We start from the raw sequence: 27,500 nt of genomic DNA, 5'->3' as shown, positions 1-27,500 counted from the left end.
CCTCACGCAGCCCAGTGTCAGGTCTCCGCTGGGAGGAGGAATGCGCATGTTTGCCCTCAGACGGGTGTGTGCTGCGCCCCCCCACCCCACCCCACCCTCAAACACACACACACACTCACTCACACACACACATTCCAAACCAGCGGAAGTTGCCATTGCCTGCTGCCTCTGGGGCGGCCCCCCACCTAGCTCAGCCAGCCGCACAGACTATTAAGATTAGAAATCCAGGACTTGGAAGAGTGGGGGTTGGGGGTGTTGTGGTGAGTTGGGGGTAGGGTGGGTAAAGACGTCAAGTCCTCTGGCTGAAACATAATACCTCTGAGATCATCCGTCAAGACAACAAAAACAGTTTGGGACAAGTAGGTGCACCATGTGTGTGTCATCTGGCTGTCTCGTTTCAAAGGACTCCGACCATATGGTGACTTACCAGTGCACAAGACACCTACTATACAGCTGAAAAGGTCTATGTGTGAAAATATGCGGCCCCAAAGCATAAACATAACTAGGTATGAATGACACAGTTACATTTCTCACATTGTTGTTATGCATGCGTGGTTAAAAATATGCACTCTATGCTAGAGTCTAGAGGCTTATCACCAGTCTCTAATTACACAAAGCCCCAACTACACACATTCCAAACGACATGGCAGGTGAGGTAAGGTGTGTACTTATGAGGACACTTCAGCGAAGTGCACGAGGAGGCTGGAAGTCCCAAGTGAACGTCCTCCAGCTGGGCTTTCTCCAAACACATCCTTCCGCCACTCACCTCACCCCATCGCTCTATCTCTCTCTAATTCAGGGCCCCGGGGCCCAGGGCTGAGGCCTGCTTATCATGGAGCTCGGTCCAGCCCAGCCCAGCCTGCATTCACTCTTCCCCAGGGCTGGGATAGAGCAGCGCTGCCATTTGTGGCACATATTTACCTAGGGGTGGAGGGGCAGGAGGAGGGTAGGTGGGTGTGAAGGTGATTTATTGTAAATGAGAGGGGAGGGATGGTGTGTGTGTGTGTGTGTGTGTGTGTGTGTGTGTGTGTGTGTGTGTGTGTGTGTGTGTGCTCTGTTTACATCCATGTACTCACAGCACTGCCGGGAAGGTCTCTCCTCCCCCTGTCTCTCCTCTCCAGGCTTCTTCTATTTCTGCGACTCTGTTTCTCCTACTCCCTAGGGATAGATCACAGGACACACAACAGAGAGAAGAGAGAGAGAGAGAGAGAGAGAGAGAGAGAGAGAGAGAGAGAGAGAGGCGAGAGCTTCAATTATATCTGGACACATCATTATCTTTATAAAAAGCCATGAGGAGAGGATATAGACACGTTCCAGTTTGACAACATTCGAGGCGCGCCCCAAGATATCAGGACATCGCTTCCCAGTGGCGCTGGTCTCCCCGGAGTGGAGGCGATGAGACGACGAGGAGAGACCGATGGGTGATTTATGAGCGAACTCACACCTCCCTGGTGAGGAACACAAGGCTTCATCCCTACAGCGACCCTGTCGCCAGCTTTGGAACGCTCCCCACACGCCCTACACGCCCCCTCCCAGAGAAATACCCACAACAACACGCTGCTCCACAAATGAGCTCTGCACCAGGGAGCCTCCCAGCCATGATGTTGTGCAATGTTTTCTGTTTTTATGACTTCATGACTCAACCTCCTGGATCCCAAACGCAGACACACCCCTCTCCCTCTCTCCCCTACTCACTCTCTCACTGTCCTTCCCTCTATCCCATGCCCCCCCCCACTCTCTCTCTCTCGCTCTTTCCTCCTGCTCCCTCTCCTCTCTCTCCTTTTCTTTCTCTCTCTCTTTCTTTGCTGTGGGAACAGCCCAACCCTTCTAGAAGCATCTCACTGTACCCAAGTCTGTTTCATTCCTTCCACACACAATAACGGGTTAGTCATTCCCGTACGCCTTCGCCTCCCTGAGACCTGGCCTCGCCGGCGAGGAATGCGTGTGACCCACCACGGCCCAGCCAACAACGTGACATTTTGCGCTGTGACGACGGCAGCTTGGCTCCCGCCTCGCGGCGACTCCCAGCTCCCCCAACATCTGGGCTGGGGTTTCACACAAGCAGAGCGGAGCCGCGTCGCATTGCGCCACGAAGCAGCTGTGCTGATCTCCAGTCAGACTTCCCCCACCACCACCACCACCACCACCACCACCACCACCACCACCACTCTGCTCCACTCTGTCCTCCTTACTTCAGAAAGTAAAACTCCTACCGTGTATTTGTTCTACCTGTGCACCTAAAACAGATGATTGCACTACTAATTAGCTAATCTACCTGGCTGAGGAGTTGCGCTAATTAGAATCTGCTGGGTTAGTCAATGGTTGGAACAAATATGTGGTAGGACTTTTACTTTCTGAAGCCGGACTTTTACAACTCCTTGCCTAAGACAAACTGAAATCGTCTTATCGTCTGATCCTGAAACAGTATCCCCACTCACTCTCATCCAGATGCCATATGTTTACAGTCCCTGAGAACTGTGCTCCAGCCAATCGAAAAGGAGAGATTTAACAAGGCTAACTCAATGCCTCAGTAACACTCCCATGCCTTTCAATATGGATGTGGGCTCCGTGGAGGGGGAACATTAAGTTGCATTGTTCCACACTTTTGTCATGGCTGTATCTGGAGAGAGGGAGTCCGCAACAGAGCCTTGAGGAATGATAGCAGCCAAATCACAAAGAGTCATTCATTCAGGCCCAAGTCCACAGCTGGTTCTAATACAGGGATGGGAGGGGCAAACAGAGGGGGAGAGAGAGAGAGAGAGAAAATGGTAAAGAGAGAAATTGGGAGAGGGTGGGAGAGAGTGAGAAAAGAAAGAGAGAAAGAGTGTGTGTGCGTGTGTGTGAGAGAGAGAGAGAGAGAGATGGAAACTGTGCCTAAAAACACACGTAATGGCTATCAAGCCCTTTCAGTGGAGTCATATTCCTTCAGAAACACACACACACACACACACACACACACACACACAGAGCTGGTGGGAGCATACGTGACAAAGCCAGTGAAAATGGAGGACAGCAGAGCCATGTGTCCTTCCATATCCTACGATTACATAATCTGCACCACAATACACAGCTTGATATAACCTAGAATGTGTGACGAGACAAGTTGCTTTCCTCTGAACAACTTGTCCTGTGCATCACAACAGAATTGGCGCTATCTGTCAACAAATAGCACATGTAGGGATGTAACGATATGAAAATTTAACCTCACGGTTATAGTGACCAAAATTATCACGGTTTTCGGTATTATCTTGATATTTTTAAAAGTGTGTTCAATATGTTCAGAAAGGACTAATAGGCCTACACAGGCTGAAATAGTTTCAAAAAGTGTAACTTTTGTACTATTACAAAATATAGGCAAAACCTTATTAAAAGTGCAACATTTAACCAGGGACGCTGGAACACATTTTCATCTGGGGGTGCTCATAGAGGGGGTGCTGAGGGAGGGTAAAAAAATTGTTACTGAGTAGATGTGATTCTTTTACTCTGGTGCATTTTAAGGTGGCCTATTGCTACTGGAGAAGGGCATATTTTCATTCACATTCATACGCCTACATCCTGACTGCACAAACAAACCTGGCTGAGCTGAGCATTCTTAATTCATAGCATAACGTTACCGTGGCATTGTGTCTGTTCCCGTTCACTTTTTCCTTGGTCATGTTTAATTGGCTTTGTGCCACATTAAATCCATCAAGTAGATAACAGAATCAGTAGGGTACCAGTTTTGTTTCATTGTACAAGGCCTACTGTATGTCAAAAGCAGGCTTGGATAAGCTGGGAAGGATTAAACACACGGTTTCCACACCATGGTAATCATCCGTAATAATCATGATATTTGAAATGAAAACGGTAATTGTTATCGTCAACATTTTTATCGTGGTTTACCATTATACCGGTAATCGTTACATCCCTAAGCACATCAATGTCAATGTCAATATCAATGTAAGCACTGTGCAACATTAGGACATACAACAACATCTACGGCAACATCTAGATGTTTGTATGCGTATTCCTAGTAGTATGGTTGTGTGGAATGCACTTCATTGAAATCTGACCAAATGTAATTTTAGTGTACGAGAAAAAGCATATACACTAACCACTATAACAAAAACACAGAGGATCTAGGAACATTTGTGGATGTATACTGTAGGCATTTGTATTCAGTGTGGGTAAGTAACTGAATACATGTAGGCTATTCCGGATTTCGTATTTAGAATACAAAATTTGAGTAACTGTTTAAATACAGTTACAATTTAAACGGTGGTTATCAGAATATAGTTACACTTATAGATTTAAGGGATTACATTTTAAATTATAACACGTAGGACATGGCTTTTCCAATTCAAATATTTTTTCAACCACACCATGTAGCCTATGTACCTATCCCTCAGGTGGCTCCTTTCTCTTTCCTTCTCTGTTTCTATTGATAGCCTAAACGAGAAACCTCCCAGGGAATGTAGAATGTAAAATAATGTTGCCCTAATCGTTTTGTTGTAGGCCAATAGGGCCAGCATGTTTTAGGCTAGTGTAGGTTCTCATTTCTTGACAGGACGTTCTGCAAAAACACAACATCTCAACTATCACAAACACCTCTCTGGAAAAATAAAAAAGGCAATGATCAACTTTACATAGAGCCTTTAAGAAACGTTGGATATTTTGATATGTTTTGATAACTCAACATCTACCTCACATACCCCAGAACAACAGAGCCACACCAAACTTTCACCAGCGTTTTCTGCTGCTCTGTTATCAGCTGAGGTGTAAGGGGTAAATGTCAGTGGGACCTTATGTGTGTGGGGGTGGCAGGCAAGAAAGGGTTACAGGAAAAGGAGCTCAGAGTCCCTCTGGATCCAGAAACAACCCGTTCACTTCCTGCTCACTCAGAAAGAGACACATGGTGGGGAGAAAGAGGGAGACACAGGGAACAGGAGAGGCAGAAGAAAGGAATGGAGGAATGGTGTGAACAGAGAGAAAGAGCAGAGCTGAGAGAAAGAATGCCCGGGATAATGAAAGAGAAGGAGAGAGAGAGAGAGAGAGAGAGAGAGAGAAAGAGAGGGAGAGAGAGAGAAAGACAAAAAGGGAGAGGGAGAAGAGAAATGAAATAAAAGGGTAAACAGAGATGGAGAGACTTGATGGAAACTTCCCGATTAGAAAAAAAGAGAAAAGCACACGAGCAGAAATGCTGCACTCAGATTTGGAAAGCGCCAGCCGGGGCCCACTGTACATGCCATTTGCTATACCTTATTTGGCCACACTCTGCAAGGTAGGCAAATGGGAGCTTAATAGGGGCTCAAATGAAGTTAGTCTGGAGATCAGGGCTGAGGGGAGAATAATGATCTAACAACAGACCTCTGCTAGTAGATTAAAAGGGTTCCTCCTTAAAGATTACCATCATAGGCCATGCATTCCACAGACTCGCCGGGTGAAAAAAAGAGACGCATCAGACAAACAACAGAAAACAGAGGCTGTATCTAGTCCTGGGAAGACATACCAGTACCTCTGGAAACGGCAGGGATTGGCCATTCCTCGGACTAATTGCGGAACAGCAAATTGCACATGAGTAATGTATGGAAAATGTACTAATCATGATTGTGCTGTAACGACTGCTATGGGGATCTGTCGGAACACTCTGGAAGAGCCCATTAAAAAACAAACAACTTCCAAAATGGGCTGGAAGCCCAACCAAATAAGCAGACTTTAAACAATAATGCTCGTGTTTAGAGGGCAATGTGTCTCATTACACATAATAAAGATCAACAGTGGGACAAGACATTGAATTAACTTGTTCTGTGTGTGGTCACTGTGGTCACAAGACTTATGAAATCCAGTTGATGGTCTTGCCAAAGCGTTACACACGTTTCCAGCGTTCGTTCAATTGATCGTATTGATTTGGGGAGGTGGATCTGCTGATATCTGGCATGCCTATCAGAGCCTCACTGTAAGAGGAGGGGTCGAGTCTGTTCAGGGCTGTTGGTGGTCCCTCAGACTCTCACTGTGGCCATAACAGAAAAGTTCATTCAGCTAGGGCCGTAACGGATGGGTGACTGTGACTCTCTGAAACACACACACACACACACACACACACACACATGCAGGGGACTTTCTGGAGGGCCCTGAACACCATTCACGCTCCCCTCATCTAGGAGTGCGCTCCGAGGTTTTTTTTTCTCTGAACTGTTCCTCTGGCGGACAGTGTGACTCACGTTACAGCCGTCAGGGCTACGGCCATTACAGCTCCTGGAGGGCTAATGGAAAGACAGGGGGAAGGCGATGGCAGCAGTGCTGCCTGGCCATGACCAATGCTGAGAGGGAAAAACAACTCAGACAGACAGACACTCCTCTCTGAGCTTCATAGGCCTGGAACCCATAGAGCTGTTTTAGACATCAGTGTTAGAGTGAGCGGAGTGCAGTATGGAGAAACAGACGCCATGTTTTTTTTTTTTTTTTGCTGAAGTGGCGGAGGCACAGGCCAACAGGGCCCAACCCAGGGAGGGGCCCTCGGCCGCCCGCGCGCTCACATTACCGTGGTAACAGGAGTCAGACGAACACAATATCGGAGCCGTCGCCACCGCCTCGCCGAAGGTCATTGTGCTAAATTCCAACAGGAAGCTCCGGCGAGGTGGGGCTGCGAGACAGGAAGGCCAAAAAATAGAAAAAGGGGATTAAAAAATGAGAAGGGGCTTTTAATGTCGACCGGCTCCGAGGGGCCGCGTTTGGAGACAAAGAGCTACAGTGGCTCTGCAGCGCACAGGCAAGGAGTGGGAAAGAAGCTGTGGAAAAAACAGTGGTAGGTTTGGGGTGGTTTGGGGCTAGACTATGACACAGACCAGACTCTGGTGCCTTGACGCTGGAGTGATCTGTATAGAGTTGCGCTGATGTGATAAGGTCAACCGTGTGGTGTTGAAATCAAGAGTGTGGACACTGGACAAATGTGGAATGGTGGTTAGAGCCGGCTATGTGCGAGGCATCTGGGCAGAGGGAAAGGAAGGGAGAGACAGCGTCTGGGAGAGAACTATGGGAAGGGTGAAAGTGCTATCCAGGGGAAGGGCACAAGGACATTTATCACCCATCCCAGTCCAGGACTTATTCCAAAACATTCTTGAGAATTTAGCAAGTGATAGTCGACACAATGATAAAAATGTGTCCAGTTTCCTCTTTGAGAGAAAACAGCCCAGTTGCCTTTGATTTATATCCCTTCAGTCTATAGCCTCTTCAAGCTAACAATGTATAACATCACAGAGGCTATATATCAAAGGGTAAATTCCTATTTCATGTTCGTTTCCCCCAGTGCTAAAATCCACATCAAAATATTTCCACAAACATGGGGAGAAGCCAAGAGCACACACCCCTCCGTCAGCACAGATGGAGCACAGAGGGGACCAGCCTTCACATGAGGGAGAACATCATCTAGATCAAAGCTGCTCGTCTAGGTTTAAGTCTAAACTGGATTAAAGACTGGAGTCTGGATTAACACTGGGGTCTTTGGTGGGGGTGACACAAATTAGATTTACAGAGTTCAAATTCTGTTTTTTTTCCCCCCACAGAGCATATGTCTTCAAAAAACAACAGCTGCTCAGGGTCTTTCCCCATTTAGTTGTTATGAGACCAGTGATGATGGGGATGTTAGGGTTAACTTCATGACTTTCAACCTGCTGTTGTGGTTTGTTTGGCCTCCAGGCCTAAAGAGAGGGTCAGATTAAATTACCCAACAGTGTGCCTTTGATCATATTTGGTTACTGTGCTGGGTGACAATGAGGGGACTGTACATTGGTGCACTGTCAAGGATAACCCACTGTGGTCAAACTGAGGACTATTTGAAGAACTTACCAATGATTAACATTAAAGGGGCACTTTGCCCCCAAATCTGAATTCCTCAAAGTTACAACTTGGATGCTAATGTCACCTCAACATATAGGCTATGACCAGGGGTAACTTGGGGTATATTCAATTGGCTGGCTACACCAGCTCAAAGGCTCACAGTACGCAAATTCTAATAAATCAATACAATTACACAGCTTCGTCTGGTTCTTGGCATAATTCCATTAGCCGGGCTAAAACCATTAAAATGCCCAGCGTGTGGCCCACCATACAAATGCGGTTTATAACCTTGCATTCCAACATTTGGAATCCCACTCCCGTTCGCTCCCCATGTTCCAAACGCTGAAATTGGGAATGTGGAGCCGTGAGACTGACGCATACCATACCCGCTGCTCCTGGCAGGAGTAATAGGGCAACTCCCACTAAGCATCTGAACGTGTAATATAAGTTGTAAACAAGTCATTGGTAGTCATTTTAAATTGCCTACACAATAGGCAATATGACCTGAGGCATCACCTATGCAATCTGTGGAGGTGCATAACTGGGGTTGAATACTGTTATACATCTTCACATGCACTTTCCAAACTTCACAGTAATCGATGCCCCTTTACAAAAAAAAAAACAAAACAAAAAAAACAACAAAAAAAAACACGTTAATCTTAGGATAAGTTAGTCCACACTGACTGGAATTGTACGTAGGCCTATCCTAAGCATACAATGAAACTTCGAGTTTAACACAGCCTCGGTCGAACTGGTATTTCATAGAAAAGAAAATATAACGATTCAAACATACACGTGATATTGGCCACATCGCACTTTCTCGGCCATCACAGGATGGATGGACGAGTGAGTAGCCTGTGTGCAGCGCAGCAATCAGAGGAACATCTGGAAGTCATGAAAACTCCGCCAAAGAGCTGACCCACCCTCTCCCTTGAGTCAGAGTAATCACGGGATTTTATTTAATGAAGAATTTACCACACGTACTGTCACTGTCGAAGCACTAACCCAAACAAACAAACAAGACTTGCTTCTGGTCAGATCATTATTCAGCACAGATCCCTACCATTAATGATAAAGCTTTTAATTGACCCCTCGCTCCGACAATGGTCTGGCTCCTACACTGAGAAGTAGCTTAGCCGTAAGATCTCTCCTATCGAGAACAAGTTTCCTTTAAGTATCCGTTCATTTCATTTAACATCTCGAATGATAAAATAGTTGGCAAATGCGTCGAGATTTTCCATAATTAAATGGTAAAACACTGAAACGGTCTCCTTCATTCTCGGGGCAAACCATGCGCTTCATTATGGAGAACCTTGTGTGCGCTCCCCGGAGCCGCGTTTTTTTCCTGGAGAGATGCTGAGTAGCCTACAGCTACCCACAAGGCCCAAATTACTAGTGCGAATTGGATCATAGTGCAAACAGTTTTGTGAGGGTTACATTGCAATTAGCCAACCACTGCGATAAAAGTACAATTCCTCACTTAGCATCCCGTTACTTCAAAACTCGGCCGAAAGACAATGGAGAGACGCGCCGCCACAAAAATCTCTCAGATGCAAAACCCCATACAGGTGTGAGCTCTCCCACGAATTCGGGGACGTAAAACTGTGGTTGTTTATATAAAATGATTGTATTTGACTTACCACCTCGCAGTCCCTCCTGATATCAAAGGCCAGCAGCTCTCACTGACAGCGAGACAAAAACACCGCAGCCAAGCCATGAGTAAGACCCCCACACCCCCTCCCTCTTCATTTAAAGGGCCAGAGCCATTTCTGGACCGCTAATTTCAGCGTATTGCTCAAGGAGAAACGATACAGAGCATAAACCTGCGCCAGACAGGAGGGAAAAACCCATACATTATGCCACTGACTATAGTTACGCAGGTGGGTCTACAGGTGGAATGTTTTGCACCGTAAAAGGTATTTTTGAGACTGCCACACCACTTCTGTTAAAATCATTGAGACATAAGCGCACACGTATGGGTTGTAGGCTACGCATAATACAGCCGATTACCGTAAATATACTTGAGACATGGATCACTGCTGTAAAATTACAGGTAAAAATTCACTACCCATGCTTTTCCATTCACGTTTTATTGGGTGGGCTAAGGACCGTTCCCGGAACATGACGTCACGGTCTCCCCTAGCGGACAGTGTTGTATCATTTAACGCACAGATCGACCATTTCAAATCTTGCCAGTCTTATGTAGACTGGCTATTGTAGACGTTTACCTGTGTTGTAATGATCCTAAACTCAGAAGAAAAAACGCACGCCATAAATCATGCGCTATCCATGTGGTAGCGATTTCGCCAAGTCAGGAAATTAATTGCACGTGAAAGCAAAGTAGAAAGCGCATTTTGAACCCTTATTTATACAGTCTATCGCTGCTAACATCTGGTTTACACACACATGTGAATTGCGTGTTAATTAGTGACTGCAAAGCCACTTTACATACATGGGCACTTTCATTTGAAGTTAAAACTATACTTGTGTGGCAGATGTTTAAATGCTATTGATTGGAGGGCCAATGTAAACCCCAAAGGGGGAGTCTTTTTTATTCTACTGACAACTGTCAAAACAGCTACACTTGTAATCATTTGCATCATACCTACCAATAACACCTTTGCTTAAAATAAGCACAGTTTTCTTTATTTGGTAACAATACTTTTCATAAGCATGCTCTACTTACAAGTCTTACATGTATTGTTCACGAACAATTCAAACAATGAAACAAAAAAGTTGAAGCCAAAGAGGGAAGTTTAATACAAAGTCACATTTGAATAAATAAAAAAATGCTTGTTTTTGTTTTGGTTGAATAACATACGGTCTTACGATAATTAGTTACACAGAACAGTTGAGTAGTCTGGACAAACAGTAGTTGAACAGAACAGTGATATGAGTAGTGCAAGCTGGTACATAGATACAGTAGTTCAAATACAGTATTAGGTACAAAGATTACATCAGTACTGGGCAGGGCTGGAGGCTCAGTACATGCACAGAGGCTCAGTTACTTACATGCCAGTGGATTTATATCAGTTCTTAGAGGCCCGTGTGGACATTTATGTATGTGTGTGTGTGTGTGTGTGTGTGCTTGGGGGAATCCAGTCTAATTGGCATTGTTCTGTTTTTACTTGCTATCTTTCATCTATGGACACAAAAACCCCTCTGTCTCAGCAGAGTACTTTACTTCTTTTGGGGGTATTTCCTACAAGATGCCAAAAGATATGTATCCAAATGTGAATTCATCTGTACAGTATTTGGTCCCAAGCTGTGAAAAGTCTGACACATTTTGACTGACAGTGATTAGTGATTCCACTATTCCAGAAACGACAGGGAGATTACGATACTGAAGATTTAAGGACGGCAAACTGACCCCTTAAATATATCAATGTGATGAAGTGCCAGCACAAACACTGCACACAGAAAAGCAATTGTATAGAAAACAGACACACACACACACACAACCTAAAAATACACACATACATACATACATACATACATACATACACACACACACACACGTGCCCACATACAGACACACTAACCAAACACACACAGAGCGTAGCGGAAGGAGGAAGTGCAGGGGAGTGTTTGGATTCCCAAATTTAGTAAAACCTAAAATTACCCCCGCGCTCAGCTAAAGGGGTCATTCCCAGTCTTAACTGCTGGCCAGCACACAGGGCTTGTCGGCCCTTGGAGACTAGCACAGAGAGCGAGAGAGAGAGAGAGAGAGAGAGAGAGAGAGAGAGAGAGAGAGTTTGTGTGTGTGTGTATGAGAGAGAGTGAGTGAGTGAGTGAGACTGTGTTTACAGTGGAGACACACACACACACACACAGGCAGATTAAACAGCGTGGATGATTTTCCAACAGCACAGAGAGAGAACAGCAAAATAGCTCAGCAAGCTGATGAGTGAGGGAGGGGTGGAAATAACAGAGAGAGAGAGAGGAGGAAGAGGGAGAAAAGGACAGAAAGAGTGTTAGAATGTGTGTGTGTGTATGTGTGTGTGTGTGTGTGTGTATGTATGTATACATTAAGGGAGAGAGTGAGTCTGTGATAGCAGAGCAGGTTTTGACTAGGACTAAGCAGGCAGAGCATTTCTTGAGCTTTAGTCTCTCGTAAAAAACTATTTGGTCCAAATCTCAACAGTCCACCCGCCGAAAGCTGGACCTGCTCAAGGAATTCCTGTCAAAACAAACAAAAATCATAAAAACAAGCATTAGCAACAGTGTCTGTAAATTATATTTGGTCAGGAATTAAGTTTGCTTGCGTGTGTGTGTGTGTGTGTGTCTGTGTGTGCACCCGAGTGTGTGTGTGTGTGAGTGAGTGAGTGAGTGGGGTGTGTGTGTGTGTGTGTGTGTGTGTGTGTGTGTGAGAGAGAGAAAGAGAGTGAGTGTGTGTGTGTCTGCGTGTGTGTGTATATATATGAGTGGGAGTGTGTGGCAGGTAACGCTAGTCAGCTGGGTTTGATTAGCAATGCAACACTTGCATATCAGATGCAGATGTATGCAGAGAAAAGGATGAGTCAAAAACAGCGCTGGGCTGACAGTTTCAGAAAACAACACAGACCCCTTATTTTCACAGCTGCATGTATGCTCAGAGACTCGCATGTGTGTTTGTGTGTGTGTGTTTGTGTGTGTAGCACTACGTTTATGTGAAGATGCATATGTGTTAAGTATGTATTATTAATGTGTGTGTGGATGAGCATGACTATGGCAGTGAGTGAATGGTGTGACTGTGTGATGGCACGTGTGCACATGTGTACATGTCTGTGCATTGGGTGTGTGTATGAATGAGAGTGTGTGATAACAGTTGCAAGTCTAGAGGTGTGTGTGTGTGTGTGTGTGTGTTTACCGTTGTGTGGGTATGGGTGTTTACCGTTGTGTGTGTGTGTGTGTATGTGTGTGTGTGTGTGTGTGTGTGTGTTTACCGTTGTGTGGGTGTGGGTGTGGAGGGCAGGGGCAGGGGCCTGTAGAGCTGGGGGATCTTGCGGTTGATGAGGGGCCCCAGGGCCTCGCGTAGCTTGGTGTAGTTGCGCTCCAGCTCACGGTGGTACTCCTTCTGGTCCGGCCCAATCAGAGCCTTGTTCTTCCTCAGCGCGTCCTCACACCTGGGACAGAAAGGGCCCACACTCAGAATAACCATGCTCTTCCCTCTCTTCCTCCCTCTCTTTCCTCCTCTACCCCCTCTCTTCCCTCCTCTACCACACTTTGACTAGTACTTCTACTACTTAGTAAGTCGCTTTGGATAAATGTGTTTGCCAAATGAATAAATGTTAATTAATAAACCTGTCCTGTGCTATGGAGGTGTTTCACAGGCAGGAGAACCAAGCTGTTTACGGAGGGTTGTGAGGTTATTCCAAGAGCATGCCATGACGTCGTGCTGAGTTGTTTATAACATTTTGTTTTCTTCAGTATTTTCTTCAGTATGCATGTTCACTTGGTCCCCATAGTTCTGGTGTTGTTTGTACCTTGTTTCACCACTAACAGCTACAGAGGCCAAACTCAATACAATCAGTGTCACAGAGTTGTTTACTGAGCATGTCTGAGTTGTTTACTAAGAGAGTTGTGAAGTTACTTACTGCAAACATCACCTAACTAACTGCTAGCTATCTGTGTCCTGAATACACTGTAAAAAAATGTGATCTCTGTGGACAGCCCAGGCTCCAAAAACGGCAACAAAAACAACCTGGGCAAACCAGCCCATAAAAACATAGCAAATCACAGACAAGATGCTCGTTTAGGAGAGTTTCAATTGCATGGGAGGGAGGGGGAGGAAGTAACGAGCTAGCTCTCTTTTTTGTTTAAACATCAACAGAAGTGACGTTACCCAGCATCGCTTTTAGCACCTTTAACTGCACTAAAAGGCACTGTTCATAATCAGTCACCTTGCTATGGCATTATGAAAGGCCAATTGAAATACTAGAGTTTGTCACACTGTTACTAAATAGATGTAATGTAGTCCATCTATTAACTGATTAGATGGATAGAATCTGAGTAAGCTGTTTATAATGTACGGTGCTTCTCTAAGCCCTCTCTGGCTTTGGGGAGGATTATGGGGTCAGCTTAATGGATCATCTGATTGATTAGTCTCCAGAGGCGTGTGTGTCTCCAGAGGCGTGTGTGTGTGTGTGTGTGTGTGTGTGTGTGTGTGTGTGTGTGTGTGTGTGTGTGTGTGTGTGTGTGTGTGTGGCGTGATCGTCACCTCTTGGTGAAGTCCTTGAAGCACAGACGCAGCTTGTTGTGGTGGCGAAAGAGCTTGGGGTCGTCTGGAATGTCAGAGAGGAAGACCTGAGCCACCTCCAGAGGACCCTGCACACGTGGGAGAACGGGAGAGAGACAGAGAGGGCATGTTATTGTGTGTGTGTGTGTGATGGGGGTGAGAAGGGTAAGGGAGAGAGAGATAAAGACAAGAAAAGTGAGAGATGGACGGGCGAGAGGAAGACAGAGTGAGGGAAAGAGGAAGAGAGAGAGAGCGTTGCAATATGGCAGCTAAGTGGAAGGACTTGCCTAAAAAGAATTTTGGTTAGACTACCTGGGTAACAGTGACTGCTAGGTTTGCCTACCTGGTTGACCATGGCTGATGGGTTATCCTACCTGGTTGGTAGTGGCTGCTATGTTATCCTACCTGGTTGACTGTGGTTCCCACGCAGCCTTGCAGCACCATCTGGAGCATCTTGGGGTCGGCGGGGTCTTGGTGAGTGGCGAAGGCGAGCTCCTGAGTCTTCTTCTGCATGTCCTCAATGGCCACTTCCATGGGCACCAGAATGATCTGAACATGGATGTTTAAGAGTGCAGGTGAAGAATGAGAACACTCTGATGCAATAAAACAAATCTCAAACAGGTACATACGCAGGGATGGATTACTGCACGGGCCTACCGGGCCCAGGCCCAGGGGCCCAAGGGGTCAGGGGGCCCTGAAGCCCAAGCCTTTGCATGGAATCATTGCCTCAATATCAATATCAATATCAGGATGTAGGCTATGAGTCTGATTGAATTTAGTACTGGCCATCCCCAAAATGCACCAGAATACAGGAAATCACAGCAAATACATTTTTTGGGGGGGGAGGACCCCCAAACCCCCCCTCCCACATATTCGACAATTAGTGGGGGGCCTTTAATACATCTGGGCCCAGGGGCCCGAAAATTCATAATCCGCCCATGTACATACGCATCACCGTTCACACGCACACACACACAAAAAATGTCGCTACACTTCACACAAAAAATGTCGTAATCTGAGTCAAAGAATAAGAGAGCAAGACAAGCTGAGGCTGATACAGAAACATTCATACATACACACACACACACACACAAGCACTTGTGTACGCTCACACACACACACACCTCCTCCTTGTGGATGACGTTGATGCGCGTCTTGATGTAGGGGAAGGCGTGGGAGGTGGTGAGGATGGTCTTGCGCTTGTACTGCTCGTGCAGGTCGCCGTGGGCGCGGCCGTCCAGCGTGAAGGGCGTGCAGTACATGAACGTGCGCAGGTTGTAGTTCTTATCGAAGTACGTGATCCGCTCTTTCAGCTCGTACGTGTCGAAGAAGGGCTCCACGTACGTGATCTGGAGGTAGGCCTGCTCAATGCAAACACACACACACACACACACACACACACACACACAAGCTACTGTTAGGCTACTGTTTCTGGACGGCATCTTGGTGAAGAAAGCCCCTGTTTAAAGAGTAATATAAATAAAAGAGAACTGAGCGGGGGAATAGAGACAAAAGTGCATTAAAGTTCAAATCTCCAGTCCACCATATGGAAGAGCTCATGGGCCTTTCCTGCTGGATGCTGTTCAAGACAGATGCGTGTGCCCAGCCTTAGGCCAAACATTCTTTTTTTTTTTTTTTTTTTGGGGGTTCATCCCATGTGAACTTATTTGCCTCTGCTTTCTGAAGGGAATCTCACCTTATTGGGGTCCAGCTTGGTTTTGTCCACTGGGCTGGAGTCTTTGATGATCTCCACCAAATCATCCCCAAAGCGCTCTGCATAAAACTCCTGCAGAAGTTCAGGAAGCCATAGCAAAGCATTAATATAAGAACCTGCGATCCATTACCCAGCAATCCATCATATATGGTCAAGCATAACCTACTTTTACATAATGTACATTTAAAATTGCATGATAGCATCCAGAAAGCCACTACACTACTGTGTATAAAACTGTGTTTTAATAATTCATCAGCCACATCTCTCCACAGCAGCTGAAAACACATGTTGCAGAGCCATTCACAGTGCCTGGAAACTAAGCTATGACAAAAAAAACTTTCCCTCTTCTCTCTTTCTCTCTTTCCCTTTATCTCTCTCTCTCTCTATATATATTGTTTTTAGAAACAGGTTCTTTATATAATGATGGAAATTTTTACTTTTATCTTTTTCTGAATACGTAATGTATTGATGTAACTCTGTCTCTCTCACACACACACACACACACACACAGGTGAATCACAGCATGAAAAGCCCTGATAGTAGAAAGATGACCCCCCATCCCCACCACCCCCCCAGGCGTGTGGATGCACGTGCCTCCAGACGGTGGGAGATCTCGGCCAGCTTGGTGATGGAGGGCTCCTTGTACACAAACTCCTGCTCGTCCAGGTCGCCGAAGCGGCAGCCATAGAAGCCTACGCGGAAGTAGGTGCCAAACATCCTCTGCTCACTGCGGGGGGAGAGGGAGAGATGAGATGAGCATCTCAGGTGGGACTCACTGAGGGATCAGTCTGTAACATGTCACTGCTGGCTGTTTATGGCCATCAACATCTCAACACTGCGGGATGACAAGTGTGAATGTGTCTCTCTGTGAGAGAGTGTCTCTCAGGGCAGATCAGGGCATGTCTTTGCATGTGTGTGTGTGTGTGTGTGTGTGTTTGTGTGTGTGTGAATGAGTGAGTGCACTTAAGTGTGTGTGTTATCATCTATTTGTCTGCGTCTGCGTGTTTGTGTGTGTATGAGCATGAGTGTATCTGCGGGTGTGTGTGTGTGTGTGTGTGTGTGCCTCTGTGCCTTTGTGTCTGCTCGTTTGTCTGGGTCTGCATGCCTCAGTGTGAGTGGTTGCATGAGTGTGTGTCTGTGTCGGTGAGTGCATAAGTGTATCAGCGTTAGAGTGTGTCTTGTTACGGGATGGAGCTGTCTTTATGAAGGGTGCATTTGAGGCGTGTGTGTGTGTGTGTATGAAGGGTGCATTTGAGGCGTGTGTGTGTGTGTGTGTGTGTGTGTGTGTGTGTGTGTATGAAGGGTGCATTTGAGGCGTGTGTGTGTGTGTGTGTGTGTGTGTGTGTGTGTGTGTGTGAAGGGTGCATCTGAGGCAGTGCGAGGCCCTGAGTGAGAGGCTGAGTAGCTCATGGGCCTGGAGGTGCATCACTCACTCCAGCCCCTCTTCCTAAATGGCCTTTATGTAACGGAGTGGCTGTGTGCATTAAACTGAGTGTGTGTGAACATTACCCGAGTATGTGTTTGCTTTTGTTATACTCACCCGTTCAGGGGCCAGACAGAACACCGGAGCCCACAGGCAATACAAGAGAGAGGAGACGAGCATAAATAAAATAGAAAGAGAGAAAGACAGAAAGAGAGAAAGAAAGAGAGAAAGAAAAAGAAAGAAAGACAGTTGTTCTTTTATAAGCTGCGTCACACATGCACACACTTATAACATTTATTTGACGTAAATTTGAAACGCTTCAGTGGAAGTGAATAGTTCTTACCTCCCATCCTGAGCTCTGGAGGAGGTTGCACGCACACACACACACACACACACACACACACGGGTGGGGAGAGAAAGAGAGAGGGAGGGATGATCAAAAGAAATGTCAGCATGTGATGGAATAACATTATGGGAGGCCTAAGAGGATCAGAGGTTTAGCAAGACTTATCCAAAATGCTCCAGCAAAGACGCGAGGCAGGCAGGCAGGCTACGCATCCGCTGGATTCTTACTCGCACATACATCTCTTCTTTCATACCAAAGCCTCCTATTCCCTTCCTATACTGAGATTTAAGCATATGCTATCCATGCAGTAATGCATGCCAGCCGTGGGCCCAGTGCCCAGTTGAACGGACCTGGTTGTAAACTTTGTTGAAGGCGTCCTGCAGCTTGCCGTGGACAGTGGCCAGCTTCTTGAAGTCCCGGTTGGCCTCGTGGACGGGCAGCAGGATCTTATAGACCTCGTTGATGGCTTCATACATGGCAGCCTGAGGGAACGAGTGAACACCCAGAGGGGGAGAGAGAGAGAGAGAGAGAGAGAGAGAGAGGAGAGAGAGAGACAGAGAGAGAGAGAGACAGAGAGAGAGAGAGAGAGAGAGACAGAGAGAGAGAGAGAGACACAGAGAGACAGAGAGGGAGACAGAGAAAGACATGAGATAGAGATTTATCCATCACGCCTTTTGTCAAAGCATAAACATGCCATTAAAACACTTTCAACAGTCCACTTCCTGGTCGTAGTTCATACATCCTCTGTTAAAAAAAGAATGACAGCAAGAGTACTACGCCCTTTGCCACATACTTTCAAAAGCAATTTGCTGATCATCTCCCACGAGACAAGAGCGGGAGAAAATGGAAGAGTGAGATGGTGAGAATGAGGGAGTGAGAATAATGGAGAAAGAGAAAGAGAAAAGAAAGAGACTGACTCACTACCCACAGCTGCTGTCTTGCAGCACTTCAGTAGCCAACTCAAAGCAGACTCTGTGGCTCACCATACACACACACACACACACACACACACACACACCGGCGTGACTCTCACCATGTGGAAGGAGGAGGCGGCCTGCTCCAGCAGCCCCACCAGGCCGGACTCGCTGAAGTATTTCCCAGCGCAGATGCCCTCCTCCTCAGGAGACAGGATGTCATCAGACACAGCAGACTCCTCCAGCACGTTGGAGGAAATGCTCTGCACTCAGGGAGGAGAGAGAGAGAGAGAGAGAGAGAGAGACAGAGAGAGAGACACATGGGTGTGAGACTAGAGCTGAACACCAGCTGCATTGCAAAAGCTACACACACACACACACACACACACACAAGCAGACACACCTACATACAGTACACACACACACACACTGCTGGTGCTGCTCACCTGGAAGGAGACACAGCCGATGGGCAGGTAGCGGCAGTCCTCCAGCATGTTGAGGTACTCGGCCACCAGGGCGGCGCTGTGCACCAGGCAGTGGGCTGCCTCCGCGTGGTTGCCCCTCTCTGAGTGCTTCCCTGCCATGTTCTGCAGCCACGTCAGACGCAGGTCTGGTGAGTTCTGGTAACCCTTGGCGATCCTGAGGTCAGTGAAAGAGCAGAGCCATGGTTTTGAGGGGATGCTACAGAATATTCTCTATTATTGGCTCTGCCATTTCCCAGGATCATCAAAAGACACTTGAGGTGACTATACTCTTGTTTATCCTGACTTCCAACCACCTACCTAAGAGGAAAAATTCCAAAAGCATGTACAGGCTATCATGAAGCATGAAGCAAAATCCACCATAGTTTGAATCTGTTAGGCACTGGTCTAATAGCAGGTACGTGTTAGAGATCTTGATAAGGGATCTACTGTATAGCCAGTGTTGGGATTATACATCCTTGTTCTACGTGGGGAGGACTTTGTGTTTGTGTTTAGATGGTGGAGGAGGTGGTTTTACCAAGCATGTTAAGTAGGGCCCCGGACTCTTTCTAATGAACGTTGGCCATCATGTGTTTCCCATCATATTCACTCTAATCAGACCATTCAGTAGCCAATTCAGTGTCCTGTCTATGAGGTATTGTCATCTTGAGGGGAATCACATGGCGTCACATGGAGGAACATCATCTCTGTAAGCCTCTACTCATCAACTGAGTGTATGTGTTTACGTGTGTGTGTGTGTGTGTGTTTGTGTGTCTACACCATACAATGGAGAACGGATTTTCCAAATCCAGGCACATTATGTTCCATGTTTCTAAGGAGGGGGAACCCACGGGCGCTCTGATTAAATGATCTGATACTCAGTATTTCAATGTACGAATATAATATTTTAGGTACTAATACCTAATATTTCAATCCCATTAGCAACACAAGGGGCCTGATTAAAAGAACTAGCACATTAATTATACAACAAAAGCCATTATGAGCTGTAATCATTAGGAAAGTGTAGGTGAGAAATACAGTAAGCTGAAGTGGTCTGTCTCCCATTGGTCTCTTCTCTATGTCTGTGGTGTGTACAGTACAATAGCCACATGGGACTGGATGGCCACCGCACCTGTACATGAGGTCCAGCAGCATCTCTGGGTCCTGTTGGTGCTCCTTCATCTTCACCGTGTCTGTGAGAATCATGTGGAGGTTGAACACCAGATCCTGGACCTGAGGAACGAGCACACACACGCGCACACACAACACACACAAACACACACAAACACACACACTATCATCATTAGAAACAGATCTGCTGCCTTGTTGGTAGCCGTTAGACTGTGGTGATGTGTGTGTGTGTGTGTGGCTTTGCCCCTACCCCTGACTCTAAAGACAGGAGGTGGTTCCGGCTCCTCATTCTATCCTTCAGCTCACCAGAGACCTCAGAAGTATGGGATGACTAGAATCAGATGCGTCAGATTAGGGCTGACGTCTAAGATCTTTTGAGAATGCCGCAGCTGGAGAGCTGTTCTCCATATATGGGTGCTACTGTGTGAACTAGGGTGGGTTTCTCCCTCTCGCTCCACTACATCCATCACTGGACCCCTGCTATGCCCAGGACTACAGCCTTTATTGTATCCAGTGCTGTGCACTGCCCTCTGCTATACTGGACATTTCACTGTAACCACCACTGTGTTCTCTGCAGTGCTCAGAACTCTAGCCTCTACACCACTGTGCCTATACTCTCCATTATGGGCTATTCACACCTGGAAAGAAAACTATGAAGATAACTGTAACGATAGAACACTGAACAGCTTAAATAATTCCTGAACGGTTTTGGTCAGGGCTGATAATGCAACTGTTTTTGACAGAGGACCGATATAGGCTAGGTTGCTAGTGACAAAATATGAGCTTTCAGTGTAATACTGTCTTTGTAAATTATGTTTGATTAAAACGTGTTTCATCTGTTCTGGCTATTCCTGCTATTTGCATTTTATCTCAACACTAAATGATTGATGTCCCGTAATTGTCATCGGATAGCCTAGTCAGGGTAGACATTCAGTGTGTTTGAAATTATTAATTCCATAACATTTTCCATCTTTGCAGAGGAAAAGTTTTGTGTAAAGGAAATTGTATAGACGCCTGTCTCTAATACTAGCCGCTGCAGTTTGGGAAAATAAAATCCTGGGCTATTATTTGGAGTTTTACGGTATACGATAAGGAAAGTCTCTCCTTGTGTTGATGAATGTGACAGCTAAAATTTGATGGATTCTGATTGGCTTATAACTTTCTATTGTTCTTAAAATTGCTCTGAAAGTGTTCCCTCAACAATATGGTTCTTCATATCGCTAACGTTATAGTTTATGTGTGGACGTCATCATTCATATTAGCTAGAACGGTACTTTTTTGCCGTTACTGATATAGTTATCCTTCTTGGCGTGAGCGGCTCTTCACTGTGGCCTGCACTGTAATTAGCACTGTGCCTCGTGATGGACCTAACGCTGCGTCCAGCGCTGCAGCCCCATGGTCTGTACCCAGTGGAGCGTCCTGTCCACTCACCTGCTCAGGGAACGGCGAGTCGCGCAGCTCAAGGTCATCCTCTGCGTAGGTGAGGATGGTCTTGAGCGAGTGTCGCAGGTGCTCCTCATTGAAGTTCTGCGACGTTCCCACCAGGGAGGACAGGGACATGGTCACCTGCATCTTCACACGTGCAAAGTTCTGCACCACAGCAAGGAGACATGATGAAGACGTCCCATATGAGCTAACAGTATTTAACATACAATGTGCAGTGCATTTTTCACCAGCTTATGTATAAAGACATATAGCATAGACCCATTGTTCTAATAATGATGCTCGTATGCTGCTCGCTCATTACTTGGTTAATCCAGTGTGCGCAAGAGAGAAAGTTATTCTCTGAGCTTGAGTGCAGCAGACAGGAGAATAATACCTGATTGAAGGTGTTTGTGTGAGTGGTATTATTTATCTGGCAGATGTCGGTGTTCTTTTCCATAAGTATGTGGAGAAGAGCACTGTGTGTGTGTGTGTGTATATGGATATCTGTGTGTACATGTGTAAGTGTATATGTGTGTGTGTGTGTGTGTGTACAGTATATGTGTGTGTGTGTGTGTGTGTCTGTGAGTATATGCGTATGTGTGTGTACATGTGTACATGTGTATATGTGTGTGTGTGTGTGTGTGTGTGTGTGTGTGTGTACAGTATATGTGTGTGTGTGTGTCTGTGAGCATATGCGTATGTGTGTGTACATGTGTATATATATGTGTGTGTGTGTGTAAAGTATATGTGTGTGTGTGTCTGTGAGTATATGCGTATGTGTGTGTACATGTGTATATGTGTGTGTGTGTGTGTGTGTGTGTGTGTGTGTGTGTGTGTACAGTATATGTGTGTGTGTGTGTCTATGAGTATATGCGTATGTGTGTGTACATGTGTACATGTGTGTGTGTGTGTGTCTGTGAGTATATGCGTATGTGTGTGTACATGTGTATATGTGTGTGTGTGTGTGTGTACAGTATATGTGTGTGTCTGAGTATATGCGTATGTGTGTGTACATGTGTATATGTGTGTGTGGTGTTCTTACGTTGCCGATCTCAAAGTTCTGTCTCATGAGCAGGTAGAGGGAGGCGCTGGCGTGGCTGCGTACAGAGGCCACACTGCTGCTGCAGTGGCGGAGGAGACGCAGACACAGATCCGCACACAGCTCTGTGTCCTCCTCAAACAGCATCTCTGGGAACTGACCACACACACACACACACACACACACACACACACCCATCACACACACACACACACACACACGTGTTTATGGTCAAGAACACCACAAGAATACCACATCATTTTGCATACAGTGTGGACTAAAGGTCATTGATATATATGACTGTGCATGTATTTTCTCAGACACTGACACACACACACACACACCTTGAAGACGAGCGCTCTCTGCGTGGTGAAGCAGTGTTGAAGGAACAGGGCACTCTGGTTACCAGCCATGCTGTGGAGGAGAACTCGCAGCACCCCTCCCAAAACACTCTCCTTCAGCTCCGACGCCACCACCGTCTGAGAACACACACACACACACACACACACACACACACACACACACACACACACACACACACACACACACACACACACACACACACAAACAAACATGACTCACAAACACCCATCATACGTACATATCGCACATGCACACACACACCCGACAGTCATCATACACACACACACACACCCATCACACAGGCAGCATTTAGTCCATGTGTGTTTAAGGCGGCGAGTTCTAATATAAGTTATAAAATATAGCCTTGCTGTGGGCAGTCTGGTCAGGATTAGCAGCTGGCTGTAGGAGGGGGGCACTGTCTGCGTCTGATTGATTGGCTCTGAAGGAGGCTTTACCTTGACAATGATCTCCAGTGTGTCCAGCACAATCAGGGACGCCTCCGTGGCCAAGTTTCCATCCACCAGAGACTCCTGTTCCACCTCTGCTTTGGTCCTGCTAGAAGACACAAACACACACACACACACACACACACACAGACACACACAGACACACACAGACACACACACACAAAAACAAAGTCATGTGTTGTTCATAAGTAGGCACTGAGATGTAGTTCTATAATTCATTACCTCAGTGGCTTACTTTGGCATTACTCAGATCATACTGATGCCAACATGTAAACTAGAGAGGGAGTGTCAGCCAGAGAGAGAGAGAGAGAGAGAGAGAGAGAGAGAGAGAGAGAGAGAGAGAGAGAGAGAGAGAGAGAGAGAGAGAGAGAGAGAGAGAGAGGAGCAAGGGGGGACGGAGAGAGAGAGGAGAGAGAGAGAGAGAGAGAGAGAGGAGAGAGAGAGAGAGAGAGAGAGAGAGAGAGAGAGGAGAGAGAGAGAGAGAGAGAGGAGAGAGAGAGAGAGAGAGAGAGGAGAGAGAGAGAGAGGAGAGAGAGAGAGAGAGAGGAGAGAGAGAGAGAGAGAGAGAGAGAGAGGAGAGAGAGAGAGAGAGAGAGAGGAGAGAGAGAGAGAGAGAGAGAGAGAGAGGAGAGAGAGAGAGAGGAGAGAGAGAGAGAGAGAGAGAGGAGAGAGAGAGAGAGAGAGGAGAGAGAGAGAGAGGAGAGAGAGAGAGAGAGAGGAGAGAGAGAGAGAGAGAGGAGAGAGAGAGAGAGGAGAGAGAGAGAGAGAGAGAGGAGAGAGAGAGAGAGAGGAGAGAGAGAGAGAGAGGAGAGAGAGAGAGAGAGAGAGAGGAGAGAGAGAGAGAGGAGAGAGAGAGAGAGAGAGAGAGAGAGAGAGAGAGAGAGAGGGGGGACGGAATAGGGGCAAAAAGAGAAAAGAGACAGGTAGAAAGAGGGAGATAGTGTGATAGTAGAGTAAAGTGTGTGTGTGTGTGTGTGTGAGGATGGGAGAAAGAAAGACTTACTTGTCAACCCTGTCTGTGTTCTGTCTCCAGTGAGTGACATTTTTCCTCCATCTGACATTTTCCTGGCCATACGGACTCCTCTCTGCACAAACAGAGAGCAAAACAGAGAGGCTAAACAAGCTGTATGCAAACACACACACCTAGAAATGCTGGCACACAAGAGACACACACACATAAATATGCTGGCACACACACAGGAAACACACACACACACACACACTATAACATGCAGACCAACACAGGGATATGCGAACCAACTGGACCTACAAAGACACACACACACACACACATACCTCTGCAGCGTCGCACCATCTCCTGTCTGGCCCCGATGGTGCCCAGGATGGCCTCCTCCAGGCGAGCCTTCATGTCCTGCGACTTCTTGAAGGTCAAGCTGTTGATCCTCTCCAGAGCCTTCTTCCCCTGGGAGCACAGCACACAGCACACCGCACACAGCACACAGCACACCGCTCACACAGGGCAGCTGTCATTTAGTCTGTTTATTAGGACACTGAGACTGTTCCAAACTATGTGGAGCTCAACACAGAGCAGAGCAGAGCAGTCCACAGAAGACTATTCTAGCAGTCTTATTCTCCCTCCTCCAGTACAATTCACATTATGTGTGTGTGTGTGTGAGTGTGTGTGTGAGAGAGTGTGTGTGTGTGTGTGTGTGTGTGTGGGGAAGGGATTCCTGCTGTCTTAATCTACTGGGCCTCCATTTGTTATTGAGGAGCCGAGGAGCCATTGTGCTCTCACACCACTAACTGATGTGTAAATCAGACTCTTGTGATTTTGCTGATAGAGTGAGTAGCACTGAGATGAGAAGTATAAAAAGCAAAGCAGGAGAGCTGTGGAGCTTTTCCAACTACAGCCCCTGCAGGAGGTGTGTGTGTGTGTATATGTGTGTGTCCGCACACACTCGCCGGTACCTTGTACTCGAAGCAGGAGACGGAGAGGTGGAGCAGGTCGAGCAGGCGGTTGATCTGGATGACGGACAGGTCAGAGATGTAGCGCTCCAGCAGCGAGGCGTCCGCGTTCTTCAGCACCCACAGGAAGCACACCAGCAGCGTCCGGCTGCACTCCGCCGACAGACAGCTGCACTGACGCCCCGCCTGGCCACAGCACGGGGAGAAAAGTGCACACAAACAAATGATGAACGGCCAGACGAAACGATGGAGAGATCACCTGGATTAACTTACAATGGTTTTTATACCTCTACACAGTGTGTGGACCACATCTCTGCTTGACTGCCTATTGACATCCTAAGCTTTCTTCAGGGTGATACAAAAAAAGAGTTTATGCCCATTGTATCTATGTGATGACTGACCTGTCCACTCTAATCAACAGAGCCCTCTAGGGGTTTCTTGGTGTTTTAAGCTCCCAACGTTTCAAATACAGCGCTGCCTGGAAGGCGCTAGGGTTAGACATGGGTTAAGGTTAGGGTTATGGTTAGGAGTAGGTGCCTTTGAGTCGACGGTGGCAGCGCTGCCTGGAAGATGACGTTTCCACCACCTCTACGGTCTAACAATGGAATTGCCGAACAGACAGGAAACTAGCTTCGCCCTCTGGTGGCAGACAAACTTATTGCAGGGCCGTGCCTTCAACTTAGACTGCTCCCCTAGTGTCCAGTTGGAGCGTTGCACTGCTGACCTCATTCTCATGAAGATGGAACGTTCCAGAAGGAGTGCACATCAGGACTGCCATAATTATGCTCCTCCATCCCCTTGGACACCCCTGAATTATTTAACACTCTCTCTCCTCCAGCAGGTTTGATGCTTGAATGGGCACTAGAGGAACTGAATGAAAACACCACCCCGCCACTGTGTGTGTGTGTGTGTGTGTGTGTGTTCTCTTAAGATGGCAAACAGGCAGCTTCAGTGCTCTGGGGGTTGTGCTGAGGAATCTGTGCCGTGCTCTACCACTCACCGTTGAGGGAAGCGCAAAGGGGTTTGCTTTGGAGTGCGGCAGGGGCGAGCCGGCGATCGCCATGGCGACAGACTGACTGATGGTGCTGCCGTCTGGGTCACCGTCGTCCTGGAGCGCCGAGGCGTGGCGCACGCGGGTAGGGGTGGTGTCTGTGGAATGCGTGCGACGAAAGCAGGCAAACCAGAGGATGTCAACACACCACAAAACACTCTTCACACACAATGCTTACCAGTCATGAAAAGCCTCTCATGTTTTAAACGTGTGCCTCTGTCAGCACACAACACTGTTAAAACCACATCACATCATTACCAGGCCTGCTATTAGCTGAATCATAGGTGCGCTGTTTGCCAACTAGACCTGATCAGACACGTATGGTGCAATGCTGCTGGCAGCACTACAGAGGAACCGCTACTCTGACCTTCTTTCTAAATGACCTCATTCCTTCAGCGACTGAAGGAGCCGCTAAGTAAAACAGATGCAGAGAGTGGGGAGCTGACACATCAGCGCGGCGCACCCACCGGTGAAGTCGTGCAGCTGGCCCAGCGTCTCCATGACGATGGGGATGAGTGGCAGGTAGAGCTGGGCGACGTGGGCGCGCACCTGCGGGTCGGTGTAGCGCGGGTCGGAGTCGTGGCTGCACAGCAGAGAGTGGAGCGCACTGATGGCCTTCTTATGCAGGAAGAACACCCTGATAGAGAGAGAGAGAGACCAGGAGAGGAGGAAAGATGGAGAGAAAGAACAAATGAATGAAAGAGCCATGAAAAACAATCATAAAAAAGGAGGGAAAGAAAAGAAAGAAAGACAGAGAGAATTAAATGAACAGATGAATGAACAAATGAAAAGAATAAATCAATGAAAGGACACCATGAAATATCAACCATGGGAAAGAAAGAAAGAAAGAAAGAAAGAAAGAAGGGTATGGGAGAAAAGGAGTAAAAAAAAAAATAAAAAAAACAGTAGCGGTGTTGGAGGCCCTATTGTGGAATGTGTGTGAGTGGAGTGTGTATGTAGTGTCTCTGTCATCAGGTGCTCTCGCCCCCATATAAACTGTCTCCACTCTGCCCTCTGCCCAAGAGTACTGTATGGCTCATGCTGTGTGGAAGAGGCCATGTCTGTGTACACATCCACATGTGTGTGGGCATTCCATTACTGTGACACCATGTCTATATAGATGTGCCGGCATGAGTGACTCTGATAGGAGAGGGGGTGTCTGTGGGGGGTTATGTCTGTGTGTGTGTGTGTGTGTGTGGTTGGGGGGG

General features: G+C 46.9%; 1 protein-coding gene and 1 long non-coding RNA gene across 4 annotated transcripts in view; both read right to left on the bottom strand.

Annotated features, from left to right (window-relative positions):
- Positions 1 to 9,539, bottom strand: part of LOC125296473 — a 13,839-nt gene extending 4,300 nt beyond the window's left edge. The window contains exons 1-2 of the long non-coding RNA XR_007193765.1: positions 9,456 to 9,539; positions 1,077 to 1,158 (exon numbers count right to left, since the gene is read on the bottom strand). This is a non-coding gene — a long non-coding RNA (uncharacterized LOC125296473). The remainder of the gene's footprint in view (positions 1 to 1,076; positions 1,159 to 9,455) is intronic.
- Positions 9,540 to 10,551: 1,012 nt separating this feature from the next.
- LOC125295642 (dedicator of cytokinesis protein 7-like) overlaps positions 10,552 to 27,500 on the bottom strand; it is a 51,563-nt gene continuing 34,614 nt past the window's right edge. For all 3 annotated transcript variants that reach the window (XM_048244990.1, XM_048244991.1, XM_048244992.1), the window contains 21 exons: positions 26,760 to 26,929; positions 26,242 to 26,390; positions 25,245 to 25,427; positions 24,612 to 24,738; positions 24,319 to 24,400; positions 23,304 to 23,403; positions 22,830 to 22,964; positions 22,489 to 22,641; positions 21,453 to 21,611; positions 20,023 to 20,123; positions 18,876 to 19,068; positions 18,549 to 18,692; positions 17,866 to 17,997; positions 17,513 to 17,527; positions 16,341 to 16,466; positions 15,729 to 15,818; positions 15,157 to 15,393; positions 14,438 to 14,581; positions 14,015 to 14,121; positions 12,741 to 12,920; positions 10,552 to 11,995 (listed from right to left, as the gene is read on the bottom strand). In XM_048244990.1, the coding sequence (XP_048100947.1) occupies positions 11,953 to 11,995; positions 12,741 to 12,920; positions 14,015 to 14,121; positions 14,438 to 14,581; positions 15,157 to 15,393; positions 15,729 to 15,818; positions 16,341 to 16,466; positions 17,513 to 17,527; positions 17,866 to 17,997; positions 18,549 to 18,692; positions 18,876 to 19,068; positions 20,023 to 20,123; positions 21,453 to 21,611; positions 22,489 to 22,641; positions 22,830 to 22,964; positions 23,304 to 23,403; positions 24,319 to 24,400; positions 24,612 to 24,738; positions 25,245 to 25,427; positions 26,242 to 26,390; positions 26,760 to 26,929 (2,770 nt within the window). In that variant the 3' untranslated portion in view covers positions 10,552 to 11,952. The remainder of the gene's footprint in view (positions 11,996 to 12,740; positions 12,921 to 14,014; positions 14,122 to 14,437; positions 14,582 to 15,156; positions 15,394 to 15,728; positions 15,819 to 16,340; positions 16,467 to 17,512; positions 17,528 to 17,865; positions 17,998 to 18,548; positions 18,693 to 18,875; positions 19,069 to 20,022; positions 20,124 to 21,452; positions 21,612 to 22,488; positions 22,642 to 22,829; positions 22,965 to 23,303; positions 23,404 to 24,318; positions 24,401 to 24,611; positions 24,739 to 25,244; positions 25,428 to 26,241; positions 26,391 to 26,759; positions 26,930 to 27,500) is intronic.

Source organism: Alosa alosa, chromosome 6 (genome assembly GCF_017589495.1).
Source record: "Alosa alosa isolate M-15738 ecotype Scorff River chromosome 6, AALO_Geno_1.1, whole genome shotgun sequence".
NCBI lineage: Eukaryota > Metazoa > Chordata > Actinopteri > Clupeiformes > Clupeidae > Alosa > Alosa alosa.
The sequence above is the reverse complement of the archived record's forward strand: the minus strand, read 5'-3'. Positions and strand labels throughout refer to the sequence as shown.